General features: G+C 36.2%; 1 protein-coding gene across 4 annotated transcripts in view; it reads left to right on the top strand.

The window, feature by feature from the left end:
- The window catches only part of CDH10 (cadherin 10), a 107,064-nt gene that overhangs the window by 32,431 nt on the left and 50,477 nt on the right, over positions 1-24,156 (top strand). For all 4 annotated transcript variants that reach the window (XM_068670861.1, XM_068670860.1, XM_068670859.1 and 1 more), the window contains exon 2: positions 8,609-8,986. In XM_068670861.1, the coding sequence (XP_068526962.1) occupies positions 8,756-8,986 (231 nt within the window). In that variant the 5' untranslated portion in view covers positions 8,609-8,755. The remainder of the gene's footprint in view (positions 1-8,608; positions 8,987-24,156) is intronic.

Raw genomic sequence — 24,156 nt, 5'->3', positions numbered from 1 at the left:
AAAACCCTCAGCCATCCCACAAAGTGATTTTTAATTTGTTATGTAAACTGAGAAGACCAAGAGCCATAGTAGCACTTTTTAGTATGTTAAAATAATTATAATGGAATTGAGCACAAGATGAAACTCCAAGAAGTTTGTTTCCTATGAATTTTCAAATGCATTGTAATTATAAACCTTCTTGTCATTTGGGGTATATTTTGTAGTGCCACATATGACATCTCTGGTATTTGTGAATACTAAGCTGCATTTTTCAATACTAATGTTTCTAATAAATTTGAGATATAACAATGATATGACTGAACTAGCTTTCCTAAAGTGTTTTCCTTTTGTACATTTCAACTGTGAGTTTCCTTGAGAAGTGGTTGTTTCTATTTCTTCCTGTCTGCTAAGAAAGAATGTAATCCTCCTGCTGTCATCTAATTAGGAAGAATGGGACTGTCCATGCTGCAGGCACAGGCACTAACACAAGTTTGAGGAGCCACTGAGTAGACATCAATGAGCACTTTATTAAATTACACAGTTTTCTAAGCAGGCACGGTCTCTCAGTGCCCCAGTTCTTTATGCTTTAGTGAACTGCCTCTGCTCTCTGAAGCTGTAAGGTTTCAGCCTGAGCTGAAGATATAAACTCCTGATGAGATTATGGTGAGTTTTTAGATGTTTGGCAAGCTTCTGTGCTTATTCTATTTCTCTAATAAGGCTGATCGTTTGCTGGCAGGTGAAAGCAGTGGACAGCAAAGACTAGGAATTTTAAAATCCCACCTGCCTTGAAGGAAAAGAATGTCTTTTTTGTAACCATTTAGCATTACTCATTACAAATTGCCCTGTTTGGGAAAACCCTTCAGGATAGAGAGAAAGAATATTAAGTTCCCAAGTCTAGATATTCAGTGGTCTCTCAGTTTTGCCTCTTAACAACCTTCAGACAGAATTTGCTGATCTTTTCATTTCCAAAGAAATCATAGCCTATGAAAGATGTATTGAACTGAGTAAGAAAAAGCAAATGTGGTGTTGTTAACAAGGTCCATACAAATACCCTTCAGTGTATGCTCGTGTCCAAATTACAATGTTATTATGTCCTCCTCTCCGCCAACACACTCTTCTCTCCTTCCCCTAGCATACATGCTAAATATCAGAACAGTGATTTTTAAATTGAGAGGTGCATGTTTTATTAAATAAACAAAGAAAGAAAGAAAGAGAAAAGGAAGTGTAATCAAATACTAAAACCTGCAACTGTTTTTTTTTGTTTTTTTGATGGGTGGGTGGGTGGGTGGGTGGGTGGGTGGGTGGATGGATGGATGGATGGATGGATGGATGGATGGATGGATGGATGGATGGATGGATGGATGAAGAAGAGGACCACCTTTATAAAAGGACTCGACTAATAAAGGAATATGGATGTTTTAAAAGGCAGCATGGCCATGGGCTAAACACAATGGGGGTGATCATTTAGGAAGTACATGGAATGAAGTCAGGGAGAAATAGGAAAGAGCTAAATTCACGTTCAAACTGGAAGAATATAGCAGACAATTGATGGGATAAATACAACTCCAAAATCTTATGAAGGGAGACTCAGGGGATTGGCACAGTCCTCACCTAAATGGCAGGGAATTGAGGGAACTGTGTGGCTAGGACTGTTCATTTTATGTGGAAAATCATGATACACTGTCTGGAAAGCAAGAGAATTTAAGTTGCTTTCAAGCCACAATAGTGTATCTACATCTGGTTATGAGATGAAATCAGATAAATGGAAAAGGATGGGGTTGAGCTGATCAGGAATGAATAATATGTATTCATATTTTAGAGAAAAGGGTAACCACTGGTGGCATTAAAAAGACATAATGAGAAATAATGACATGGAAAAATACGGGGGGGAGTTCTACAGGACAGCTAAAAAAGGACTATGAGAAATCCTCTGCTCACACCAGCTGCATGCAACCCATTCCTGAAAGAAAACTGCTCAGCTTGCTCTTCTGAACCTTTAGTCCCACCTCATTTTGGCTGCTGCCTACCTCTGCTAATAGATAGGAAGTTTTTCTCAATGCCTAACTGAAGTCATTTGTAATGTAACTGAAATAATTTGCTTATACTATCTGCAGTGGACATTTAGAGTAATTTCTTATTTTCAACAGTGTTTCTGATTTTGAGAACTACAGTCTTACCACCTTCTCCATCTTTTTATGAATATTACACAAACAGATGTAGTTATCCTTTCCTCAAAAATAACACTTTGTTGTTTTGTTTTGTTTTGTTTTGTTTTTTTCTTTTTCTTTTTCTGAACACTGTTGCCAGCCGGATTTCTAACTATTTACATATTGGTACTGTGATGCTCAAACCTTGACTCAACTTTTGAAATGAGGATCAGTGGAAAGGATGGATTATATTTAAAGTAATATTGCTGTTTATATATATTTTTTCCTTATATGAGTTTTGTTTCATGACTTAGAAGATGAGTGATGAAAAAATACACAATACTGAGATTGCTTGGACCTATTATACTCCAATGCCTCAATTATATTCTCCAGAACTGTTGATATTTAGTTTCTTCCTATACAATCTATTCTGACTTTTCCATTTATTTATTTATTTATTTATTTATTAAATCTTATCCTGCACATTTTAGATAACTTCTTTAGTTTTGGGTGGAATACTCCGATTTATTTTTTTTTCTTCCCCCCCCTACCCCCCCCCCCAGTGGTCATTGTGAATATTGTAAATAATCTCTCTACTTTTCATTGTGAAAAAAATAGTGAATAGTTAACAAGAAAATTCACTCAGTCTGTATAGTCAGATAGGAAAGAGGCATCTAGAAGGGAGAACAGCAGAAATAAAATGTTATGGGCACCTGACAGGGGTCAGAAATGATAGATTTAACTCACTTTTGCATGTCCACACATCACCTACATTTTGTCATCACTGCATGCAAAACTTCTCTCCCAAAATTTTAAGGACAAAAGCAAATTTACACGTCAGTGCGTAAGTAGTGAATTACTGCAGTGTGCTACTCTTGATGTCTTGCTGTGAGAAAAAATGATGTCATCATATAGGGAGAGCAAAGAATTATTGTCAGATATCCAAGTGAAGTAATTAATATGGAAGAGACTCACTAATAAACAGACAAAATTGTACTGCATGAAAACTTAATAACATCTACTGCCCTTTCTCTGTGCATGCCCAATGTTCCGCTATGTCCTAAGACTGAGGGTTTCTGTCCTCCTCAACAAGAACAGGGAAGGGTTGTAGGTGGAGGCCATTTGCTGCCCTGCAGTAGATAAAACTGGATTTTTAACCTTCCACTTCAAAATGAGTATAATGCACACTAGTTTTGTTTGCTTGTTTGTTTGTTTTAATAACAATTAGGATTTGTATTATACATATATGCTTAAAAATAAGACATAAGTTATGTGTCTATGAAATTTCTCGTCTAAAATATTGCTTAACTTTTGTAGGAAAAGTTATAGTGTTCAGTATTTCCTCTTTATTTGTTTTTTCAGTCTTTCTCTCCATGAACTATGAAAGTAACATTAGAAACTCTCATTTGAGTGAAGTAGCTTTGAAGATAGGAAAATAGGATTACTATTACTAATTAAATTGCATAATTCCTGAAAGGTTAGCTCTTTTTTTTTTTTTTTGCGTTTAGCATCAGACCATACATACTCGAATTAAAATTCCTAAGTGGATCAAGTGTTGCGGGACTTCATAAAGAGAATTGAGTTCTAAAGGTCAAAGGTACAGCTGACTACTTTGCAAATTCATGTTATAATTTAATAACTGCAAGTGTGGTCACTGCAGTGTGTAAGCGTTATGCTGGAGGCTACAAAATGAGCAACTTATTGACAATTTACCAATTATCTCCTTAGTTCAGAACTAGGCAATTACATTATGAACAGCTTCAGGCAATTTTATTGGAACAGAATAGATAAAGCAAGGAACATAAATCTATAATAAAATGAATGATGAGATTAGAATCCATTAAGAATTGATCATTTGAAAGAGCTTGTTTGTTGGCTTCAAGTAGTCTTTTTTTTAAAACAAACAAACAAACAAACAAAAATTATAAAAATGTTGTCTTTTTCCCTTAAGGGATAAATTACACTTGTAAATTACAGTTACAGACAAATATTCTGTTGTGTTTTGAAAAAGAGCCTCTTCCAAAGGTATCTGTTTCAAGTTCATGCTTCTACAGCATTGGAACTTTCTTCTCCGTGTTAATAAAGAGATGGCAAAGAAAGTTAAAACTAAATTAGATGAGTGTTGGACTCTTCTGAGTCTTAATTTGAAATTGAGCTTTTTCTGCATTTAGCTGTCATTCTGCTTTCATTTCTACTAGTTTAAGTAATTCAGATTATTTCAAAACTAGCCATAGTTTTGAATTTGTTTATGACATCTTAAACTGGGAGTCAGATTTCTACTGGAATAGAGAGGTATCTTACAAAGAGGAAACCAAAATAGTAGCAATATGTCTTACACCTGATGGCTGTAGCCACTTTGAAAGAGGATATGCAGCCTGTGGTGGTAGCACTGTACTGGTGACTGGAGAGGAAGCAAAGGCCTTGAGAAATTGGACAGAAAATAAAAAATGGTTCTCACTGTGGATGTGCATGAAGAACAGTATTGGTGTCACCTCTGTAGAACAAAAACAAAACAAAAAGTATGTTACAGCATCTTCCACTATAAAAAAAAATAAATAAGGATTGCTCTCCTCATAAAATTCCAATGTAATTTAACCTAATTTAATTTTTCATGAAGCATCTCCTGTTCCAAAATTGTTTTCCTTTGGTATGAATGTAGAAATAAAGTACTGAAAGACAAGATTGGAGATGTTGGCTAGATTATGCCTCCCAACTGAAACAGAAATAGAGAAACCAGAAATGGAAATGCATAAATGTTTTCAAACAAACTATCTGAATTGTTCCAGACTTAAAACTCAGTTCATTTAGTTTTGACCAAAGCTACATGTGGAACAAAAATGAAAGATGGCAGCTATCCCACGGAAAATCTGATGACGGCTGGAGTTGCCCTTCACAGAAGAGAGAAGCTCACTAAAATTTCTTTGATTAAAAGACATTAGACAAGCTTTTGATCCATATTACAGTTTTTATTTGAAATGTAATTTTGCTGACTCCAAAAGCAGCTACACATTAATGCAGAAAGACTAACAAGAGAGGAAGTCATTTACTACAGAAATGTGGATTTCTCAGCTGAAAAAGATCAATGGCTAGGAACAACCAGTAAATGGAAGTCTAACTGATAAGAAGACTGTTCCTCATAGTGTGTCAGTTAAGGGTACTAATGGCCCATCTTATATATCCATTAAATCTCACGAGTTTCAAATGGTATAAAGTATGTTTTAGTATCATTAGGGGGTTTGCATGGCTGACCAAGCAAAATACAGTATTTTAAAAATTTTGAGAAAATTACATCTGAAATCACAGGAATACAGTTGAAGTTGCATTAAAATGTTTTTGCCTAAGTTCTGAGAGATTCAGAAGTGATTAACATGTGAAAAATGAGAACTGTTTAATTATTTTAAAATTAGTAGCTGAAAGCTAAATGTGAAATGATTTGTAGTTTTGCTGATGATACATCTTTTACATACTGGAGATTGATCCAAAAAATAAAAATAAAAATAAAAATAAAACAGAAACACACTGAGTAGAAAGGGACACAGTGTTCCTCTGTATATATTTAATATAATTTAGAGGGGTGTTACACAGAAATATGGAATCATGGCACCCATTTCATAGTTTTTAGCAAGCTCTAAGTTTATGGTCTATTACTTTTTTTCTTTTCTGTTTTGGGAAAAATTGGAGAACTGTAATTTGGAAGAATTAGAGAGAGTTTTAAGGTGAACTACTAGAGAAATGGTTTCATTTAAAGATATTTAACACTATTTAAAACTTTCACTTCTCTAAAAGAAAAAAAAAAAAAAAAAAAAAAAAACTTGAAGCCAGCAAAACTTACATTTCTGCTGAGTTCTCAGACCCTCTTTTAAGATATGAATTTCACCAATATTTAGGCTTTATTCCAATTAGTTTTTCAGGAAATTGTAAAACGTATGATAAATTTGACTGCCCTGGTTCTGGCAGCATAGCACACAACTCAAATACGTAAAGTATTACGGAAATGGGACTTCTGCTTTCTTTACTTATATATTAAAAGGTTTCCTTCAAACATTTCCTCTATTCCTGTGCTTTTATTTAATGACTTTTTGGCTATTCATTGCTGTTAGTAAAGTCTGGGGTTTCTTGTTTGCTACGTTATTTTTAAAGGTAAATGTTATTGCTTTAGTGTAGATGACTATCAAACATTTAGGGCAGGAAGCTGAACTCTAACAGGAGTCTCAAAGGAGGGAAAAAACCTTACTGGTACGTACATCCATTAAGCAGCCATGCTTGCCAAGTCCGTGTACATTAGCGACTTCTGTAACTTTAACAAATTTCATCTGAGCTTTCATTCTGCTGACCTAATTTAACAAGAAGGAAATTCAATAACAACCCCTAATATTGAAGCATTATTTCCCAAGAGGAATTTAACAACACTTCTACATCAAATAATAATGTGTGAATAGTGGATTATATATAGTGATGGCAATAAGAAGAGGAAAAACTAACCAAAAAAGAAAAAAAAAGAGAGAGAGAGAAAAAGAAACTACTGTATCTCCTTTTCAAACAAACTAATAGCTTTCCAATTTTTACAGAAACTAATAAAATCCTGAAAAGTTAATTTCAAGTTTTAAATTTCTATGGTCTTTGAGAAGAAACTTTAATAAATATTTGAGAATAAATCATAGCTTTTCTTTCTCACTGAATATGCCTTTGTTTCAAAAGAACATAAATATAAGTTGTGACAAATAATTTTTGATGTGGAAGACCACAACTTCAGTATGTACACACTGATATAATTTGACATATGTTATTAATGGCTTATTTTAGGACACATTATTTTGCATAGTATTCAAAGTTCACAAATAAAGCAAATTTAATCTTTTTTTTTTTTTTTTTTTTTTTTAGGAGAAAGGAAGAAGGGGTAAATAAAAGGATACACAATGTGGTGTTTATTTAGATGAATAAAAATGAATGCCTTTGGACAGTCTTGAGACTGAAGTCCTTGAAAGCTTTGGCTGTGATAAATTCTTTAGTCTTCCAAATGTTGGAGAAGTGAAAATGTTCTCCTGAGAGAATTTAATTCTGAAAATAAAAGGTGGTTCCTGAACTGAATCTGTTCAGTTATTAGTTTAGTGCACACATTCTTTTATCTGTAAGAAACCACTACATTTTATAGGCTTTGCCCTCCAAACTTCTGACATACTATTGTAAACTCTTTAAATCAACACAGACTTACTGGAAATATCTTATGTAGTACATCAATATCAAAACCAAACACAGACTGTCTGAAAGTTTTACATTGTTCTATTTGGAAAAATAAAATAAAACTATTTAAGATGATAGTCAACTATAGTATAGTGTTATTAAAACCAGAGGACACATGGGACTGCTGTGTGCAATGTCTTATCTACTGAAATAAGAGGAGAAAAGAGAACCCATGCTTTTTACCTCTTGAACTTTTCTGCCACATGTGGAAGAGTATACAAGGAACTGTAACTCCAATCCATACATTTTATTTCTGTGGACATTAAAAAAAAAAAAAAAAGATTAAAAGCTGATTAAAATTTCCAGAAGCTATATCCTATTAAGAAGACAAACCATAGGTTTTCATGATTTACCGAAGGAAGAAATCACCAGATGATCTCAGTAGCAAAATTTGCTACACTTTGCATGCTGGGATTTAAGTAGAGAAAGGAGAACCTGGCAAAATTTGTCTTGATGAAATGACATATGCTTCTGTTAGAAGAAAAACCTTAAGCAAAGCAAAGAAAAAAGTGGAGGCAAACCAAAGATTATTTAGGAGATTGCCTTCTTTCTGCTATATCACTTGCCACAATGAGATTCATTTCACTATTTTGCAAAATTAAAATTATTCAGGATACTTGCAAAACAGGTCCTCATTTTTAAAATACATCCTAAGTTTTAAGGCTAACTTTGCATCTCTCCATATTTTAAGCTCTTCTCAATAACTTTTTTATTTAAAAGTTTGCTTCTTGTCATGTTGTATTTCTTCTAATGCATATGATGTTCTCTTTTGCCATTTAAAACACCCTGGAGAACTGGTGTTTTACCATTTCCTCATTTCTGAAACTACTTTCTGTTGGCTTTTCAGTCCTCTTGGTAGTAAGATTAATAAAACACTGGAATTCTTGTAAATCAAATCAGGTGGAAAACATTTGAAGTAAAGACTGCAGTATTTAATGTGTATGTTCCACCAGTATTAATCCCCCAGCCTATATAAAATAACATCCTTGAAAGTTTCTAAATTATAAGGTTTTAATGGGAAAATACTTGATCATCTGAGTGCACACTTGTTCTTTCTTAGGAAGGGCTTTGAAAGCAGCTACCTAACATATTTGCAATGTTCTCCCTGTGCAAGACAGCCTTTATATTCCTAACCACGTTGCTCTGTATCTCATAGTGCTTTGCATTTGCAGGGTAGCAGGGATGCTGGACACTAGGGAGTAAATGTATTTAAACTTACAATGTCTCTTCTCTGCTTTCAGGATCTGGCTACTATGTACAGTTCAGAGATGAGCTGCTGGAAACTTCTTGGCTGCATCACCAACTAAAAACATAAAAAGCAAGTCAGGAAAAACAAAACTGTAGACTCCATTGCTGACCAGCTCGAAGAGTATCAGCAGTGGAGAACTATGACAATACAGCAAGTCCTGTTACTTCTGTTGCTCTGGATGTGGCTGCTACATCCCTGCCGCACAGAAATGCTGTTCAGAAGGACTCCTGATCTCAGACCCAGAAGTTCTGTGGGACGTACATCAGGCAGCGATGGAAAAGCCCTTCACCGCCAGAAGCGCGGCTGGATGTGGAACCAGTTTTTCCTTTTAGAAGAATACACAGGATCTGATTACCAGTATGTAGGCAAGGTAGGTTCTCATTAAAATTTCTGCATTATTGTCAAGTTTACTTATCTTTCTACAGAGCTTTATCTCCTATGTTTTATTCTCATGCATAAGAAGCAGAATTCCAGGCAACATTACCACTGTTAGTACTCTTAGAATCACTAAAGTTTGTGCTAAATGTGCTAAAGTTATTCAGAAATATTTGAATGAAACAAATGAAGACATTTTTGACAAATTTATTTTCTTTAGCACATCTTTCCTCCCAGCAGCCTGCTCAGTTTCTCTTCTATATCAAAAAATATAACTTATTATAAAATCATTTTGCAACTACTTGTTTGAATATTTCATGTTTCATACAAGATAATACATTCATTTTCTGTGCTTTTATTTGAAGAATGCAACCTATTTAAAAGAAAAAATATTCTCCCTCTTCAGCTCCCCCTGCAATAAGTTGCAGTGAGTAAAATTCATTAACAACCACGTGGTAGAAATGAGGTGGTTAAGAAGCAAAGTACAACAGAAGTCAGCCAAACTGCTTGTACACCTGAGGAATACACTGAATGTATACTGTCTGGAAGTGTCCTTTAAATTATTTTTAGTCAACAGTTACATTTTTCCATGCAATTTATTGAAAAATATATAAAATATAATGCTACACTAATATTCAAACAGGTACAAGAAAGTAACGAATTAATTCAGAATGGTGATGTGCTTGAAAGCAGAAATTAGTGGCAGCAATCATGGGTATCAGTTAGTAACACTGGTTGGTGATAAACACAGAAATGTAACGTTCTATAATCCAGATTTTCACATCAGCATGTTTTTTAACTTGTAAAATACTGCAGGGATGTGCCCACTTGTTGAAAATGACAAAATCACAGAATAGCTGAGGCTGTAAAAGAGCTTTGGAGATCATCTAGCCCAACTCCCCTGCTCAACGCAAGACCAGCTACAACTTGCTTGATGCTGTGTCCTCTTGGGTTTTAAATATCCACAAAGATGGAGACTCCAGAGTATCTCTGGAGTACCTGAGAGTATCACAGGTTTGTTCAAGTGTTTGACCACCCACACAGAAAATGTTTTATATTTCAAGGGAATTTCTCGTTTCAGTTTGCCTCTTGTCCTGTCACTGGGCACCACTGAAAGCCCGGCTCTTCATCCTCACTCCCTCCCATCAGGTATTTATACACATTAATAAGGTCCTCCTGGGCCTTCCCTTCTCCAGGGTGAACAGCCCCTCAGTGGCTGCTCATAAAAAAGATGCTCCGAGCCATTAATCATCCTAGCGGCCCTTCACTAGGCTCTCCCCAGCAGCTCCATATCTCTCTTCCCCACAGAGGGATCACCGCAGTCAACCTGCTGGCAGCACTCTTCCTCATGCAGCTGAGGATGCTTTTGGCCTTCTTTGTTAAGAGGGCACATTGCTGGCTCATGGTCACCTTGCTCCAATGTCCATCACAGGAAAACTGCTTTCGCAATGGTTGGTCCTCAGCATGTACCTCTCCTGCTGCATGACTTGGCATTTCCCTTTATTGAATGGGTCCTGTCAGCCCATTTTTCCAGCCTATTAAGGTCTCTCTGAATGGCAGCACACCTGTCTGGTTTAACAATCACTCATCAGACTTTTGTGTCATCTGCAAACTTACTGGAGGTGCATTCTGTGCCATCAACTAAGGTTGTTTAGCCAATAAGTTTCTGGATGTTTCCTTTTATCTGATTTTCTCCAAAGCCAGAATGATTTGGAAAGGTGGATGACATAAAATGACACCCAACTGTTAATTTCTCTGCAATATGTTTTGGGGTGGTGTTTGGAAGTCATGTGAGATAGGAAGGAGCACAAGTTAGAAATAAATTATTTGTGACCAATGAGAGAATGTCATGACAGGTTTCAGTCAACAATAAGTACTAAGTATGATTTTTAAAACTGAGAATAATAGATGACAAACATGTCAGTGAAAGGATCAGCACAAACTGCAGACTGAGGCTACCAGATTCATCTGGATTTACAAATTTACATCTGCTTGCTTTCTGAGTTCATGAATGATATATTTTTTCTTAGGTTTCTTATCCTGCATCAATATATCTGTCAAGGGAGCTTGAAAACTGTTGAATATCACATTATTCTTGAAACCAGTGTCTACAATTCAGAATAGAATTTATGTATTCATTTATTCACTTGTTAAGTCACCTTGAGAGGTTTCTACTGGAATAATGTTATGGAAATGGGGTTCACTGAATGAATGGGATATGTAATCCAGTAAATACTGAAGAGTTCCTTAAGTCATCCATGCCTGTGAAACAGTACCATAGTCTCAACAGCAGAGTACTTACTGACTGGTTCTGGACATTACGCATTGCTTCAGGTCAGTATTTATGATTTTAAGAAAGAAGGACTGTGTAGGGGTGTAACATTGGCTGGCTGTCATGTGACCACCAAGCCAATCTCTCCTCCTCCTTATCAGGGAAAGGGAGGAAAATATGATGAAAAGACTCATGGGTCAAAGTAAAGACAGAAACATCACTTACCATCTGGTCACAGGCCAAACTTAGGGGAGATTAGTTTAATTTATTGCCAATTAATAGCAGAGTAAAATGGTGAGAACTAAAACTAGAAACGCCTTTCTCCACCACCACCCCCTTCTTTCCAGGCTCAACTTTACTTAAAATTCTTCTGCCTCCTCACCTCTGAGTGACATCAGGGAGCGGAGAATGGGGGTTGTGGACAGTCTACACCATTTTGTCTTTGCTGCTCCTTCCTTCTCACTCTCTTCCCTTGCTCCCTTGGGATGTGAAACCTTCACAAACTGCTCCGGCATGGGTCCTTCCCATGAGCCACAGTTCTTCAAGAACTGTTCAAATATGTGTCTGTACCATGGGGTCCATCCTTCAGGAACAGACTGCTCCAGCATGGGTCCCCCTCGGGCAGCAGCTCCCACCAGAACTGCTCCACCATGGGTTTACTCTCCACAGGCTGCACTTCTTGCCATGAGCCTGCTCCTGCAGGGGCTCTCCACCAGCTGCAGCCTCCCTCTGGGCATATCCACCTGCTGCAGCATGGGGTCCTCCATGGGCTGCTGCATGGAGATCTGCTCCCACGCGGTCCTCCACTGGCTTCAGGGGGACAGCCTGCTTTACTGCGGTCTTTCCACAGGCTTCAGGAGGCACCTGGTTGTTCTGGCACCCAGAGCACCTCTCCCCCTCCTTCTTTACTGGCGTGGGTGTCTGTACAGTTATTTCTCACTCCTGGTACTTCTTGTACTCCTCTTCTACAGCACTTTCCACCCTTTCTTAAATATTTTCTCTAAGATGTGCCACCGGTGTCTCTGACAGGTTCAGCAATGGCCAGCGGTGGGTCCATTTCTGAGCTGGCTGGAAGGGGCTCTGTCTGACGTGGGGGTAGCCTATGGTTTCTTCTCACAGAGGTCACCCCTGCAGCACCACCAGCTATGAAAATCTTGACACGTAAACCCAGTACTGATGGTTGTCTTTTCCTCCATGTAATATATAGCATCCTGGAGGTAAATGAACTGCATAAATGAAGTGTGATCTGCTTTATCTGGAATTCTGATGCCAAGGTGAAATAGGACATCTTTTTGTGTAACAGATTTAATTTGGGATTTTTGGTGTGATTCGTAGATGCAAAAAGCAAGCTGTTCACAGCTCTGTATCTTCAAAAACTTTGTCTCATTGAAGATACTGCAGTGTAGTGAAACTGACACTTGAGGGGGATCAACATTTAGGAAGTCTTTTGCTTTTATACAGAACCTAACACAGCCTCTGAAGGCTTCTAGTGGAAGGTGTCCTTTCCCATGGCGGGGGGTGGAATTAGATGATCTTTAGGGTCCCTCCCAACCCAAACCATTCTATGGTTCTATGATTTTGTAACAATACTATGACAGATTGCTATGGAGGATACATCGGTGGGCTTTTAAACAGACTGGCAAATGAGGTATTGGAGGAGATAGAGCAAACGTCAGTCTGAGAGAAAGAAAGTAAGGTGTGTGTGGGGATGGATATATGCAAAAATAGCAAAAATGAAACAAAAAAATCCTACAAATTTGAAAACAGGCTAACTAAGCAGTGATTCTATTCAAACACAAGCTTAGCAGAGAAAATCTGGTTTAGCAGAACTGAAAGACAGGGTGTCCTTTATGTTTATTACTGTATGAGTTGGACACTAGGGAAAGAGCTCAGAGCATAATGTCGATGTAGATGCTGCTAGAGAAAAACTGCTGTTTAACAGTGCTAATCTAGTTACGATCAAAGGGATATGCCTTTTTTTTTTTACCAACCAGTATAGTAAAAAGAGAGGAAGCATTTTAGTTCCAGGTTTGCTTCTGCATCACATGCTCACTGGCAATGAAGTCTGTGGCAGTTGCCAGTTCTAGACTCACATCACTTACACGCAGGTAGTTAATTGCTAGAAGACCTTGTGTCACACAGCAAGTGATGCCCCAGTAAACAACATGAATTGTCATTCCAGGGAGACAGAAATCATTCTTTGTGCCTACAAGACTCCAAGTATAGAAGCAATGCAAACTACATGAAAAGGAATTGTAAGACACAATATTGCTTCAGTAGAAACATCTATGTCTTAGGCAAACACACATTATGGTGCATACAGACAATTGCTTGAAAAACACTAAGCTTGATATAGGACTTTTTTTTTTTATTTTGATGGTTACAGTTTTATATATATATAGTTTGCATCGTTTTAGAAGTCATAATAACTGGGAGAGTTACGGTGAATAAAATAGGATATCATCTCTAAAAGTGCTTCTCTAAAGGGTTGAAGTTGCTCAGTTTTCAAGCAAATACTAGTTTTACAGTCTGTTTTTATTTCTCCTTGGCCTCTATGGCACCATAACTATTAGAACGTTTGACACTATTAATGATCTTTAATTGAAAGTGAAAGCAAGGAAGCTGTAACTGTTCCTGAAAAAAATAAATAAATAAAATAATAATAATAAATGTTATTTTGGGGGATGGTTAGAGTACAGGCTTTGTTATAATTACTTTCTTGTTGTTGTTCCCTTAAGGAAAACAAATTTTAAATTGCTATTTTTCTAGGAGGTGCAAGGTAGAAGAAGCCGCTCATTGAAATAGGACTCGAAATATTAAATTCTGCTGTACAAAGTTATTAATTTGTTGAAAATTAAATTAACTTTCAAGGTTTTCCTTGCCAAAATGACCCTTAGCAGGCATTTAAAAGGTTTTTGTGACAAGCATGTATTTCACATGCAATTAGTGGTATGTTTAACTTCGGAGTTCAAGCACTGTACTGTATTTCCTATCTGTTGTCCTATGTCAGTGGTTCTTACTGCTTAATTCTGCTTGAATCATTTGTGGAAAAGGGTTAACTGTGGTGGGCTGCTTTTGGCCTGGAGCCCCTTCCTCCTCACACTGGGTCCTGCTCCAGCGTGAGGCCTGCCCAGGGGCTGAGGGAGGGAAATGCCTGCTCCAGCGCCTGGAGCCCCTCCTGCCCTCCTCCTCCTCCTCTCCCCCCATGTGCCGGCAGGGCTGTTTCTCCCCCTTTCCTCCTTTCTTTCTGCCATCTGCCGGGCAGTGCTGTGCCCTCCTTTCTTCCCCAGGCTGTCCCTGAGGCGAGGCGCCACCATCTTGGCTGCTGGGCCCAGCCGTGCCCTGCCATGGGGCCGTTGGAACCAGTACAGGGCAGCCCCAGCCTCGCTCTGACACACATACAGACACAGACACACACCCACAAACAGCACAGACACACACCCACAAACAGCACAGACACACACCCACACCCATGGGCGCCCACACCCTGTACTGTGACATACTTAGCTCATGTGTTCAAACAGGTTGTTGTTGTTTTTTCCATGTTATCAACAGAATATTGTAGAATCATGTAGCATACTTATAATCAATCTAATTCTAACCTGCTACAAGTGCCTCACAAACAACACATTCAAAACAGTTGGGCAGGGCATCAGGGAATGTCTTCATGGATATTTCTGTGTCAATCTGATTGCTTTCCTGTGTCTTCCCTATCTGCAAATACATTTCAAGTCTACTAAGAAACTAATGCAAATATGAGTAGGGACTAGTAGCTGAGTATTGCTTGTTGTATACGGCAGCTGACAGCTAGATCTAATGCTCTTCCGTGCTACAGGGTATGACAGCAAATGCAAGCCACTGAGGAGCAAGCGAGTGGTTTTAGTGAAAACCTGGTAGTTTTGATGAGAGAATAAAGATTATTCAACTTCTCCACTTTACTTTTTTATTCGATATTTGAGTGCAAACAATTTATAAATATACTCAAATTTTATTTTTAAATAAGTAGTAAATAAAAGTAAATAGGAGAAAATAGAGTAATAGGAGGCACATGCCCATAATAAAATAGAAGAGTTCAGTTGGAAGGGACCCTCAAAGATGTTTTAGTCCAACTAGATCTGGTGCATTAATAATAATAATATAGATTCAGAGCCTGTCAACTCAAATTGTGATACAGTATGTCAGAGAGATTTCATCTGTAACAGTGTATGGTTTTGAAGAGCACTGTATAAGCTACAGAGAAGGTAGAGTTTCTTTTCTGAGTGCAGGACATATCTTCCAAGTGCAGTAGAGATGGTAGTTACAGCATAAATACTCCATTGAATAAAGGGTTGGTTCTGGTTTGAATTTGATGATAAGTGGTAACAAAACTGAGAGGTCAGTATGGTTCTACTAATCTTTGGAGTATGTTTCCTGCCATTGCCTTTCTCAGTCTCTGAGAAAACTATTTTAAAATGTTTGGGTTTTTGATTTGTTTGGTTTGTTTGTTTATTTTGTTTGTTGGTTGGTTGGTTTTCTTCCTTGTAGTCCCAATAGCAGTGATCTGCCATTGCAAATCTAATTTCTAAAAAAAAGATGATTCAGCTCTGTGCAAGCACAAAATGTTGATCAGTTAGTTGTAAGGAATATTTAGAGGGGAGATAGTCAAAGTTATGGATATCCTTCCAGCAGGTATAAAATCACCATTAAGATGTATTTTGCTGCATTTTTATGGCAAAGACTTATAGCTCTCTTGGGTTGTTTCCAAAGTCAGAGGTTGTATGGGTTTATGAGTTGCCTTCAAAATAGCATCATGCTTTAAAATAGAGTGAAAAACAAACAAACAAACAAAAACAAAACAAACAAATAATAATGAAAAAAAAAAAAAAAAAAAAAAACAGGAAAATACTTTGGTCTGAACTCTCCAGTTCCTTTCAGTTTCAGTTCAATTTCTCTTTCAATTCTAAAATTGTACCTGCTTTTCACAGTAAGGTATAAAAAGGAAAGAACTGATTTACAATGATTTACATTCAAAGCCATAGCTCAGGAAAAGCTGAGTCCACTTCATCAGAGTACATTCATTCACTCAAAGAATTAAAAAACATGCTAGAAAAAGGAACTTTAGGAACGTTTAACCTACACCTTGTTTGAAATGATAAATGTATACATAGCTAATGTTTTCAACAGCAATTTGAAAAGCTGATGCTTTAGGGGGCTTTTTTTTTTTTCTAATAAGATGCAGATGACCTTTTAAATATCCTATACAGACAGAAAGCAAAGATGAGCTGGGGTAGCACTGAGGGAAAATCAGTGGCTTGCAACAAAACACCCATGAGGGAGAGAGTTCTAAGAAGTTAAAAGTTGATGCTTACCCTTTTAAAGTGCCTTCCTGCTGGAAGCACTGCCTTATATTTATGAGTGTTTTTCTCTTTGAAGATAATTAAAAATAAGCTTAACCAAAAAGGCTGTAATGGCAAGTTTTATTGAACCCTGCAATGCCTTCTGTTTTGAGGCAGTGTGTGGTCAATGTATCTAAAGTCTCTGGTGAACAGAGAGTGTGTGTTCTCAGGAGTAAACAAACATCATTTTCCAACCCATTATTCATTTTCCTGTTATTTCCTCAAACTAAGTTATTTATTTTCTGAATCTTTTCACAGCTATTTATTAGAAGATGTTAAAGCAAGACTCAGGGAAACAACTGCCCTCTAGTTTGACAATATTTCATTCTGTAGCAATTTTAAATGTGCAACCATAGATGAGTCTATATATTCTTCAAGTTTGAGAAGAAAAGCTGTTTTAATTGAAAAGATGCAATTCACAGACCACCCAGTTGGCTGCAAGGTACCTTACATATCTGAACACAACTAACAGCTTAGAAAAGTATAATTAAAGTATAATTGTTGTGGCATGCTAAAAGGCATATTGAAACATACTGTATACAAGCATCTTGATGAAAAAGATGAGCTGAAACAAAAACCCTCGTGTTCTGGGATATTCATGATGCTGTACTTCTGAAAACTATGTAGCTACAGATATTACTGCCTGGAATTTAAGACTCAAATGGCTGGGCCCACACAATTTCTGTGAGGGAAAAAAAAAATCAAAATACTTCCAGTATTATGCAAAAATTAAAGAAAATCTCAGTTGCAGTTTTGTTGATCTCTTTTGTTCACCTTTTCCTAGATGAAGACATTTCTCCTTCATATTGGCTCTGTACATTTTTGACCTTTTGTCGTGGTTTAACCCGGCCGGCAGCTAAACACCACGCAGCCGTTCGCTCACCCTCCCCCCTCCCTCTCTGGGACGGGGGAGAGAAATGGAAAGTGAAGCCCGTGAGTTGAGATAAAGACAATTTAATAAGACAGGAAAATAATAATAACAAAAATAATAATAACAATAATAATAATAATAATACAATGGTGATAATACGAAAGTAATAATAGTATGTACAAACAAGTGATGCACAATGCAATTGCTCACCACTCGCAGACCGATGCCCAGCCTAACCCCGAGCAGTCCGGCCCCCTCCCCCCGGCTAGCCACCCCTATATATTGTTTAGCATGACGTCAGATGGTATGGAATACCCCTTTGGCTAGTTTGGGTCACCTGTCCTGGGTCTGTCCCCTCCCAGCTCTTACTGCACCCCCAGCCTGCCCGTTGGCAGGACAGAGCAAAAGGCTGAGATGTCCTTGGCTTAGTATAAGCACTGCTCTGCAACAATTAAAGCATCGGGGTGTTATCAGCACTCTTCTCATCCTAAGCCAAAACACAGCATTCCACCAGCTACTAGGAAGAAAATTAATTCTGTGCTAACTGAAACCAGGACACCTTTCTTTCATAGATCTATGTTTTCAGTACATTTATGCTACCTGGATTTAGCATTATTGTTTTGCAGGCAGTACAGACCCATGATGTCTGGGGGTCATTTTTATTTAGGCAAAAAGGTAGGTGCCGTCTCTGCTTATTTATTTATTTATTTATTTTATTCCTTTGATCCTGCCTTTCCTTTTAACTTGACTACTTGTATATCTCAAAGCAGTGGTGGGAGGACATGAACATATTACAATTCCTCTTGATGTAAAGCATGGGGTAAGCATACTGTTTTTCATTGCCAATATTTGGCTGAAGGATAGTTGTCCTTTCTTAAAAATTCTCAAGCAAATGGCACTTACTGAGACAACAAGGATGGAAGTAGAGGTTGGATTTGATGGCTTCAAATATTTTAGGGTAAAACTGTAGTGGCAAAACCAAAAAACAGAGTGAGAGAATTGGGTCTGTTTAGCCTGGAAAAGAGAATACTGAGAGGAGACGTCCTTGATGTATATAAATATCTGACGGGAGGGTGTTGAGAGGATAGAGCTGGTCTCTTTTTGGTTGTGCCCAGTGACAGGACGAGCGGCAACAGGCACAAACAGAAGCACAGGAAATTCCAGCTGATTATTTGGTAAAATGGGCACATAATAGACTAGAAATGATTATGCAGAATACTTTTTCTCTTCCTTACCCAAAAACAACCATGGGAAGAAGTGACCTCTCTTTCCTTCCATTTACTTAAGAAATTGCTTTGTGTTCCTAAAAAGTTCCTTTCCTAAAAAGTTTTAGTATAGCTTTTTTTTTTTTTTTTAATTACTAATATGAATAGAGTGAATAGAGAAATAAATTATACTAGACATGCAGAGCCATAAAGTAGTAGGAAAGACTTCTTCCTTCTATAGTAAGAAACACATTTTTTTAATGAGAACTTTCATGTATCCTTTTCTGAGGTATGGCATTTGATGTAAAATACACATAAATTAAAATTTCCGAGTCTCTATTTGCTACCTTTAAGAAGTAAAAATATTTAAGAAATATTATTTTGGAGTGAATAGAATGATTAACAACTGTTACTACTTAGGCAATCATGGTTATAAATTATCTAGTTTAGTATTAAATGATTAAAATGGTATTTATATTTCAAATTTTGACAGTGAGAAAAATGACAGTTATGTGTAAGAGTTGAAGTAACAGGGAGAATAAATGAGAGAAGTTCCAATAATGTTTATAATTTAAAAAGCAGGAATTTAAAGAAATGTCATGAAATGATCTACTTTGAGGAAGGAAAATGCAAGGATGGGTAGAATAATGCAGTGTTCCAGGGCATGTTACAAAAATTTAGATAAGCTTTTAATGAAGAAGAGGTAATTGAGATGCTAAATTAATATGAGAAATAGAATATATGAGCTGCAGAAGTGGCTTAAATTTGTATAACCAAGTAGAATATAAATACTTGAGGACAGATTTGGGAAAGGTACAGGACTTAAGTAAATTTATATCATTTTGTTTACTTGTAAAATATCACACTTACCACTTCTTTTGATCTTTAAAAATAATGTCACTTGTAAGAACTACTGTTCAGTAATATTGCTACATTTTCACATGGTGGTGCAACTAAAGATGCCAGCTCCACACAGGATTCCTCAGAGGATTTAGAAATACCTTAGGAATCAGCAGGATGTCTTAGGTCGCTCAGAAATGATAATGAGTCTTCTATATAAATAATGCAGTTGGAAGATAAGGAAACTGATTGCTTAATTATCTCTTTAGTTAGGTCAGGTTATGTGGCAGACCATTCTCTATGTGTCAGGAGTAGCACATTTGCTAATAAAAGCCCAGTAAAATAAATGTATTGCCTAGAAGACCACAGAGCAGTGTGATGCTGAAAATTGCTGCATGGGATTAAACCAGGCTTATCATTTAAGAATAATGGTAGAGATTTCAGTATTACTGATGTATTTGCTAGGAAGAGATAATGACATGCTATATAAAACATACTCATTGAAGGAACAAGGAATACTATTTCAAGTGTCATGTAAGACTGCATATCATAAAAAAGAATTAGGAAGTTTTCAAGGAATAGTGTTGAATTCTTTTTACTGTAAAGAGAAGAAAGCAGGAAGTATCTTGGACAGGGCAAGAACTAAACCTTCATGAAACTAGGTATAATTTGAGAAAAAAAAAAAAAAAAAAGAAAAGAAAAAAAATGAGAGAATGCAAAAGCTCTCTGTGATTCTATAGACAAAACAAAAAGAACAGAAGTTTTGGTATAAGTGATAATTGTACCAAATCAAAGAGATTTAAAATAAATAAATCATAAATCCCACAACACAACCAATATCAGTATATTTTACAGGAAAATAGTAAAAGGGAGATAGAGTGATACTGATGTTTTACAAATGCCAGAAAATGTATGGAAATCTTGACTGGACCTATCAACCAGTTACCAAAGTTGGAAATAATTTTAAATCAGTGAATTAGGACACACAATAAATTCCTGAATACAGCAATTAACATTGCAAGGAAAAGCAATTGTTATGCAGTAGTGTTTGTAGCACTGTAGATCAGGATGGACTTTCTATATCCAGTAAAAGTAGGTGAGGAATATGGTTCACTGGGCTGATGATACAGTCTTGTATATAACATAATGTATCACTCTTGCCAAGAATTATATTGAGATCTGGTTATTTTGGTATCTTACAGTCTGATAGAAGAATATAAGTTGCTGGCTTGGTATCTAATTATTTTATTATTTATTAATTAATTATTTTAAATTTAAATTTAAATGATAGCCACCAGCCTATTCTTATTACAAACATGATTAAATTAAGTTAAATTAACTGTAATGTAATTGTGTGTAATGTTTTAAACAGCATCTTTACTTAGTAATGGCTATATAGTTCAGATTTTCTTGACAGCATTATTCTCTAGAGTAATTGATTTCATAACTTAATGAAATAAATTACTTAAATTTGATGGACAAATACAAATGTGAGTTGCAGTTAAGATTTTATGCATGTTCTGCCTCTTACCTTGCAGATCCACCTGCAGTACCTTGAGTACCACCGTAATGTTGCAAAATATTTATACATCTCTCCTGGACTGTGCATCTACTACATTAGTTGGCCCACTGACCTCAGGATTGATCCAAGATATCTTTTTTCCTTATTGTTTTTAATCCTTTATTAGAGATAGCATCAGTCCAGATTCGTCAGTAGCTTCCTGAGGCAATAAGAAGCCTGTGAAAAATATGCCTACTTTCTCTCTCCTCCCTCTCTTGGAATAAAATTTAACCACAATACTATACAATCATGGAAATCAATGTTTTGGAAATTATTAAAATATCCTTTTTTATTATTACCATTCTTTAATTTTAGTGTATATTTCCCCTCTTTCCACTTCGCCCCCTTTAGATGACATTTGCTGTTTTGGAGGTTGGCAGACATTGTCATTCAGTTCTCTGTGAAGACAAACAGATTTGCTGTGTCCCCAAGTATACATCTTCCAATGACACATATACTGTACAGTACTCATGAGGAGGAAATGCAGGCATAATAAAGGCAGCAAATCTTCACTGCTCTCACCAACTCATATGTTATAGTGATTTCAGTTGGAAACAAAGTTTTTAATGTGTTTTTATATGGCTTACAGCAGTAGGCAAAAAGAACTCAGCATCAACCTCTTAATGATGTTCTGCATTTAATTCAAAAACAAAACAAAACAAAAAAAAACATCAACTTTTTTTTTCTTTATATATAGTACAAATTGTGCATTAAGATACATAAAAATTACTGTTGTTTTAATGCTTATTTGGTTAACAAACACCTAGGCTACTTTAGGAAGATGCATATAAGCTATAATAAAAAGATCCTTGTTAACAAAAAGAAATAACAACCTAAAATTGTATCTTAATTACGTCTTTGATTGTTGTCATCAATGCAGAGAGCATGAGGATCAGTAAAGAAAAAAATCCATAAAAAAATAAAAAAAGCAATTCCACATTCAATAAGGATATGTCTTGTTTTAGCACATTAGACTTCCTAGGTCATTCCATGGTGGAATAAAGAGATCATTCTGGAAGCTGTCTATTTTTTTAATACAATATTATGTACCATCCAGAATCAGTCAAACAAACAGTATAAAACATACAGAATATATATTAAAGTCTGATAAAAGTCATATTCAACATATTTCCATCCCAGGACAAAAGTTTCATGTACAGATATTACTCATTGAGGTAGGAATACAGGCTTGAGCTATCAAGATGAGTAGGAGACAAAGGTTTCGTAATTTAGTCTACATCTTTAATTAATGTGAACCTGAAATAGCATAGGCTTGTTTGTTTGTTTTCTTCCTTTACCTAAAGAATTCCCTTTTGCCTATTAATATGCAATTACCTACTGGAGATGTTAGGCCACTCTACCAGAAAGTAAGGGCATTTCAGTTACAGTGCCAGTTCTATACTTTCTGTCTGCATCTAATGTAGAGGCTGTATTTATTACATTAAAATTGGAAGAAAACATGCATATTGACTCATGCAAGAAGCCTTTGGTGTATAAAATTCAATTAGTTTCAAGTTCATGGTAGCTCAAAACTTGTGGATCTTCTGGAGTGGAAGCTGTGACAGACTAATGAAACTGAAACTTTCTTGTTCTAGCTTTCTGAACATCAGCTAAAGACCTTGGCTTGAGGAAGGAGTTTGATTACTGGCATGCTGACTCAGGGAATCTACATAAGTCCCTTAGTTGCTCATATGATGCATTGTAGAAAGGGACACTTTCTCAGCTGAAATCCTAGAAGTTGATATCAGTGACAAGCCTGCCTGCCTTCTCCAGACTGTAATTTCTCTATTTAGAATAAGTTAGCAAGTTAAGTTAGAAAAGTGTGCAAAAGATGCAAGTCTAGTGATAAAGAAATACCATTCCTGTATGATTAATCTGGAATCTGAGAGTCGTGCAGATGACATCACTTGGTTGTGATGATTAAAGGTGGCTGTAAACACCATATTTCTGATCCTGTGATACTTCAGACAGTACTTCACACATTACTTTACTACACATTACTTCACCAGGTATGTGTAAAGAAATCATAAAAATATTATTAGTTCTAATTAATCACTTACAACTTTAAAAAAATAGTAGAAACAAACAAAAATCTTGAACAGCAAGTAACAATTGCAAACTCTCTCTGTAGAAATAACAATAATGATGTTTATCTTCTTTGAATAATGACTCAAGTGAATGTAAGCTAAAAATGCACTGCACTCGGGAGTTTTTCGTTACTGTTTGTTGATTCTCCTCAACAAGCAAAAGAATTTCAGTTCTCTCCTCATCTTGCATTATTGTGCTTCCATTTTAGTTTACTCTCCTTTTATCTTTCCTGGTCTCACAAAAATAATAAATAAATAAATAAATAAATAAGTAAATAAATAAATATGAAATGTGCTTTTTTCCTTTCCACCTTTCTCCTCTTAAATAACACATAATAGCACACAACTTGCAAACTGACAATATGACTGAGTGAGAAAATTAAATGTGTGACATGTCTCATTAAAACTTAGTGGAAAATCTTGCATCACTGAAGAGAGTTGCTTTAAGTATTTCCTTAAGGATGAATTGAAATAAGTGAACCTCTTTGGTGAGTAAAATCTGGCTCAAAGCCATGATAGTTAAATCTGGCAACTAGGAGAATATTGCGCAGGACGTATGAGCTGGTGAAAGACTGAAGGTCTTTTAGAATAATTGCAGCTAATATTAACTGCATCATGTAATAGCTCAGTTCACGAAGCTTGAAATAAATAACCCCACTGTGGGAATTCTGTGCCAATTATTCTCTGCTGATTTCAGATCTAATATGCCCACTGTCGAGATTATTTTTGGAGAGACTATTATTATTATTCTAGGAAGCATCTAGTAATATTATAACATGTACTGTAGAAAACTTGGAGTGAAATAGTGAATACTTCCATGAGTATATTTTGGCATCATATGACTAATATGATTATTTAGAAAAAAGTTAATAGGTTTCACTCTAGCCCTGAAATTGGTCCTCATAATAAGGGGAAAAACAGGATTTAGTTGAATAAAAACTACTAATCAATTAA

The sequence above is a fragment of the Anas acuta genome, chromosome 2 (assembly GCF_963932015.1).
Source record: "Anas acuta chromosome 2, bAnaAcu1.1, whole genome shotgun sequence".
Taxonomy (NCBI): domain Eukaryota; kingdom Metazoa; phylum Chordata; class Aves; order Anseriformes; family Anatidae; genus Anas; species Anas acuta.
Note: the sequence above shows the minus strand (reverse complement) of the source record. Positions and strands in the feature narration are given on the sequence as shown.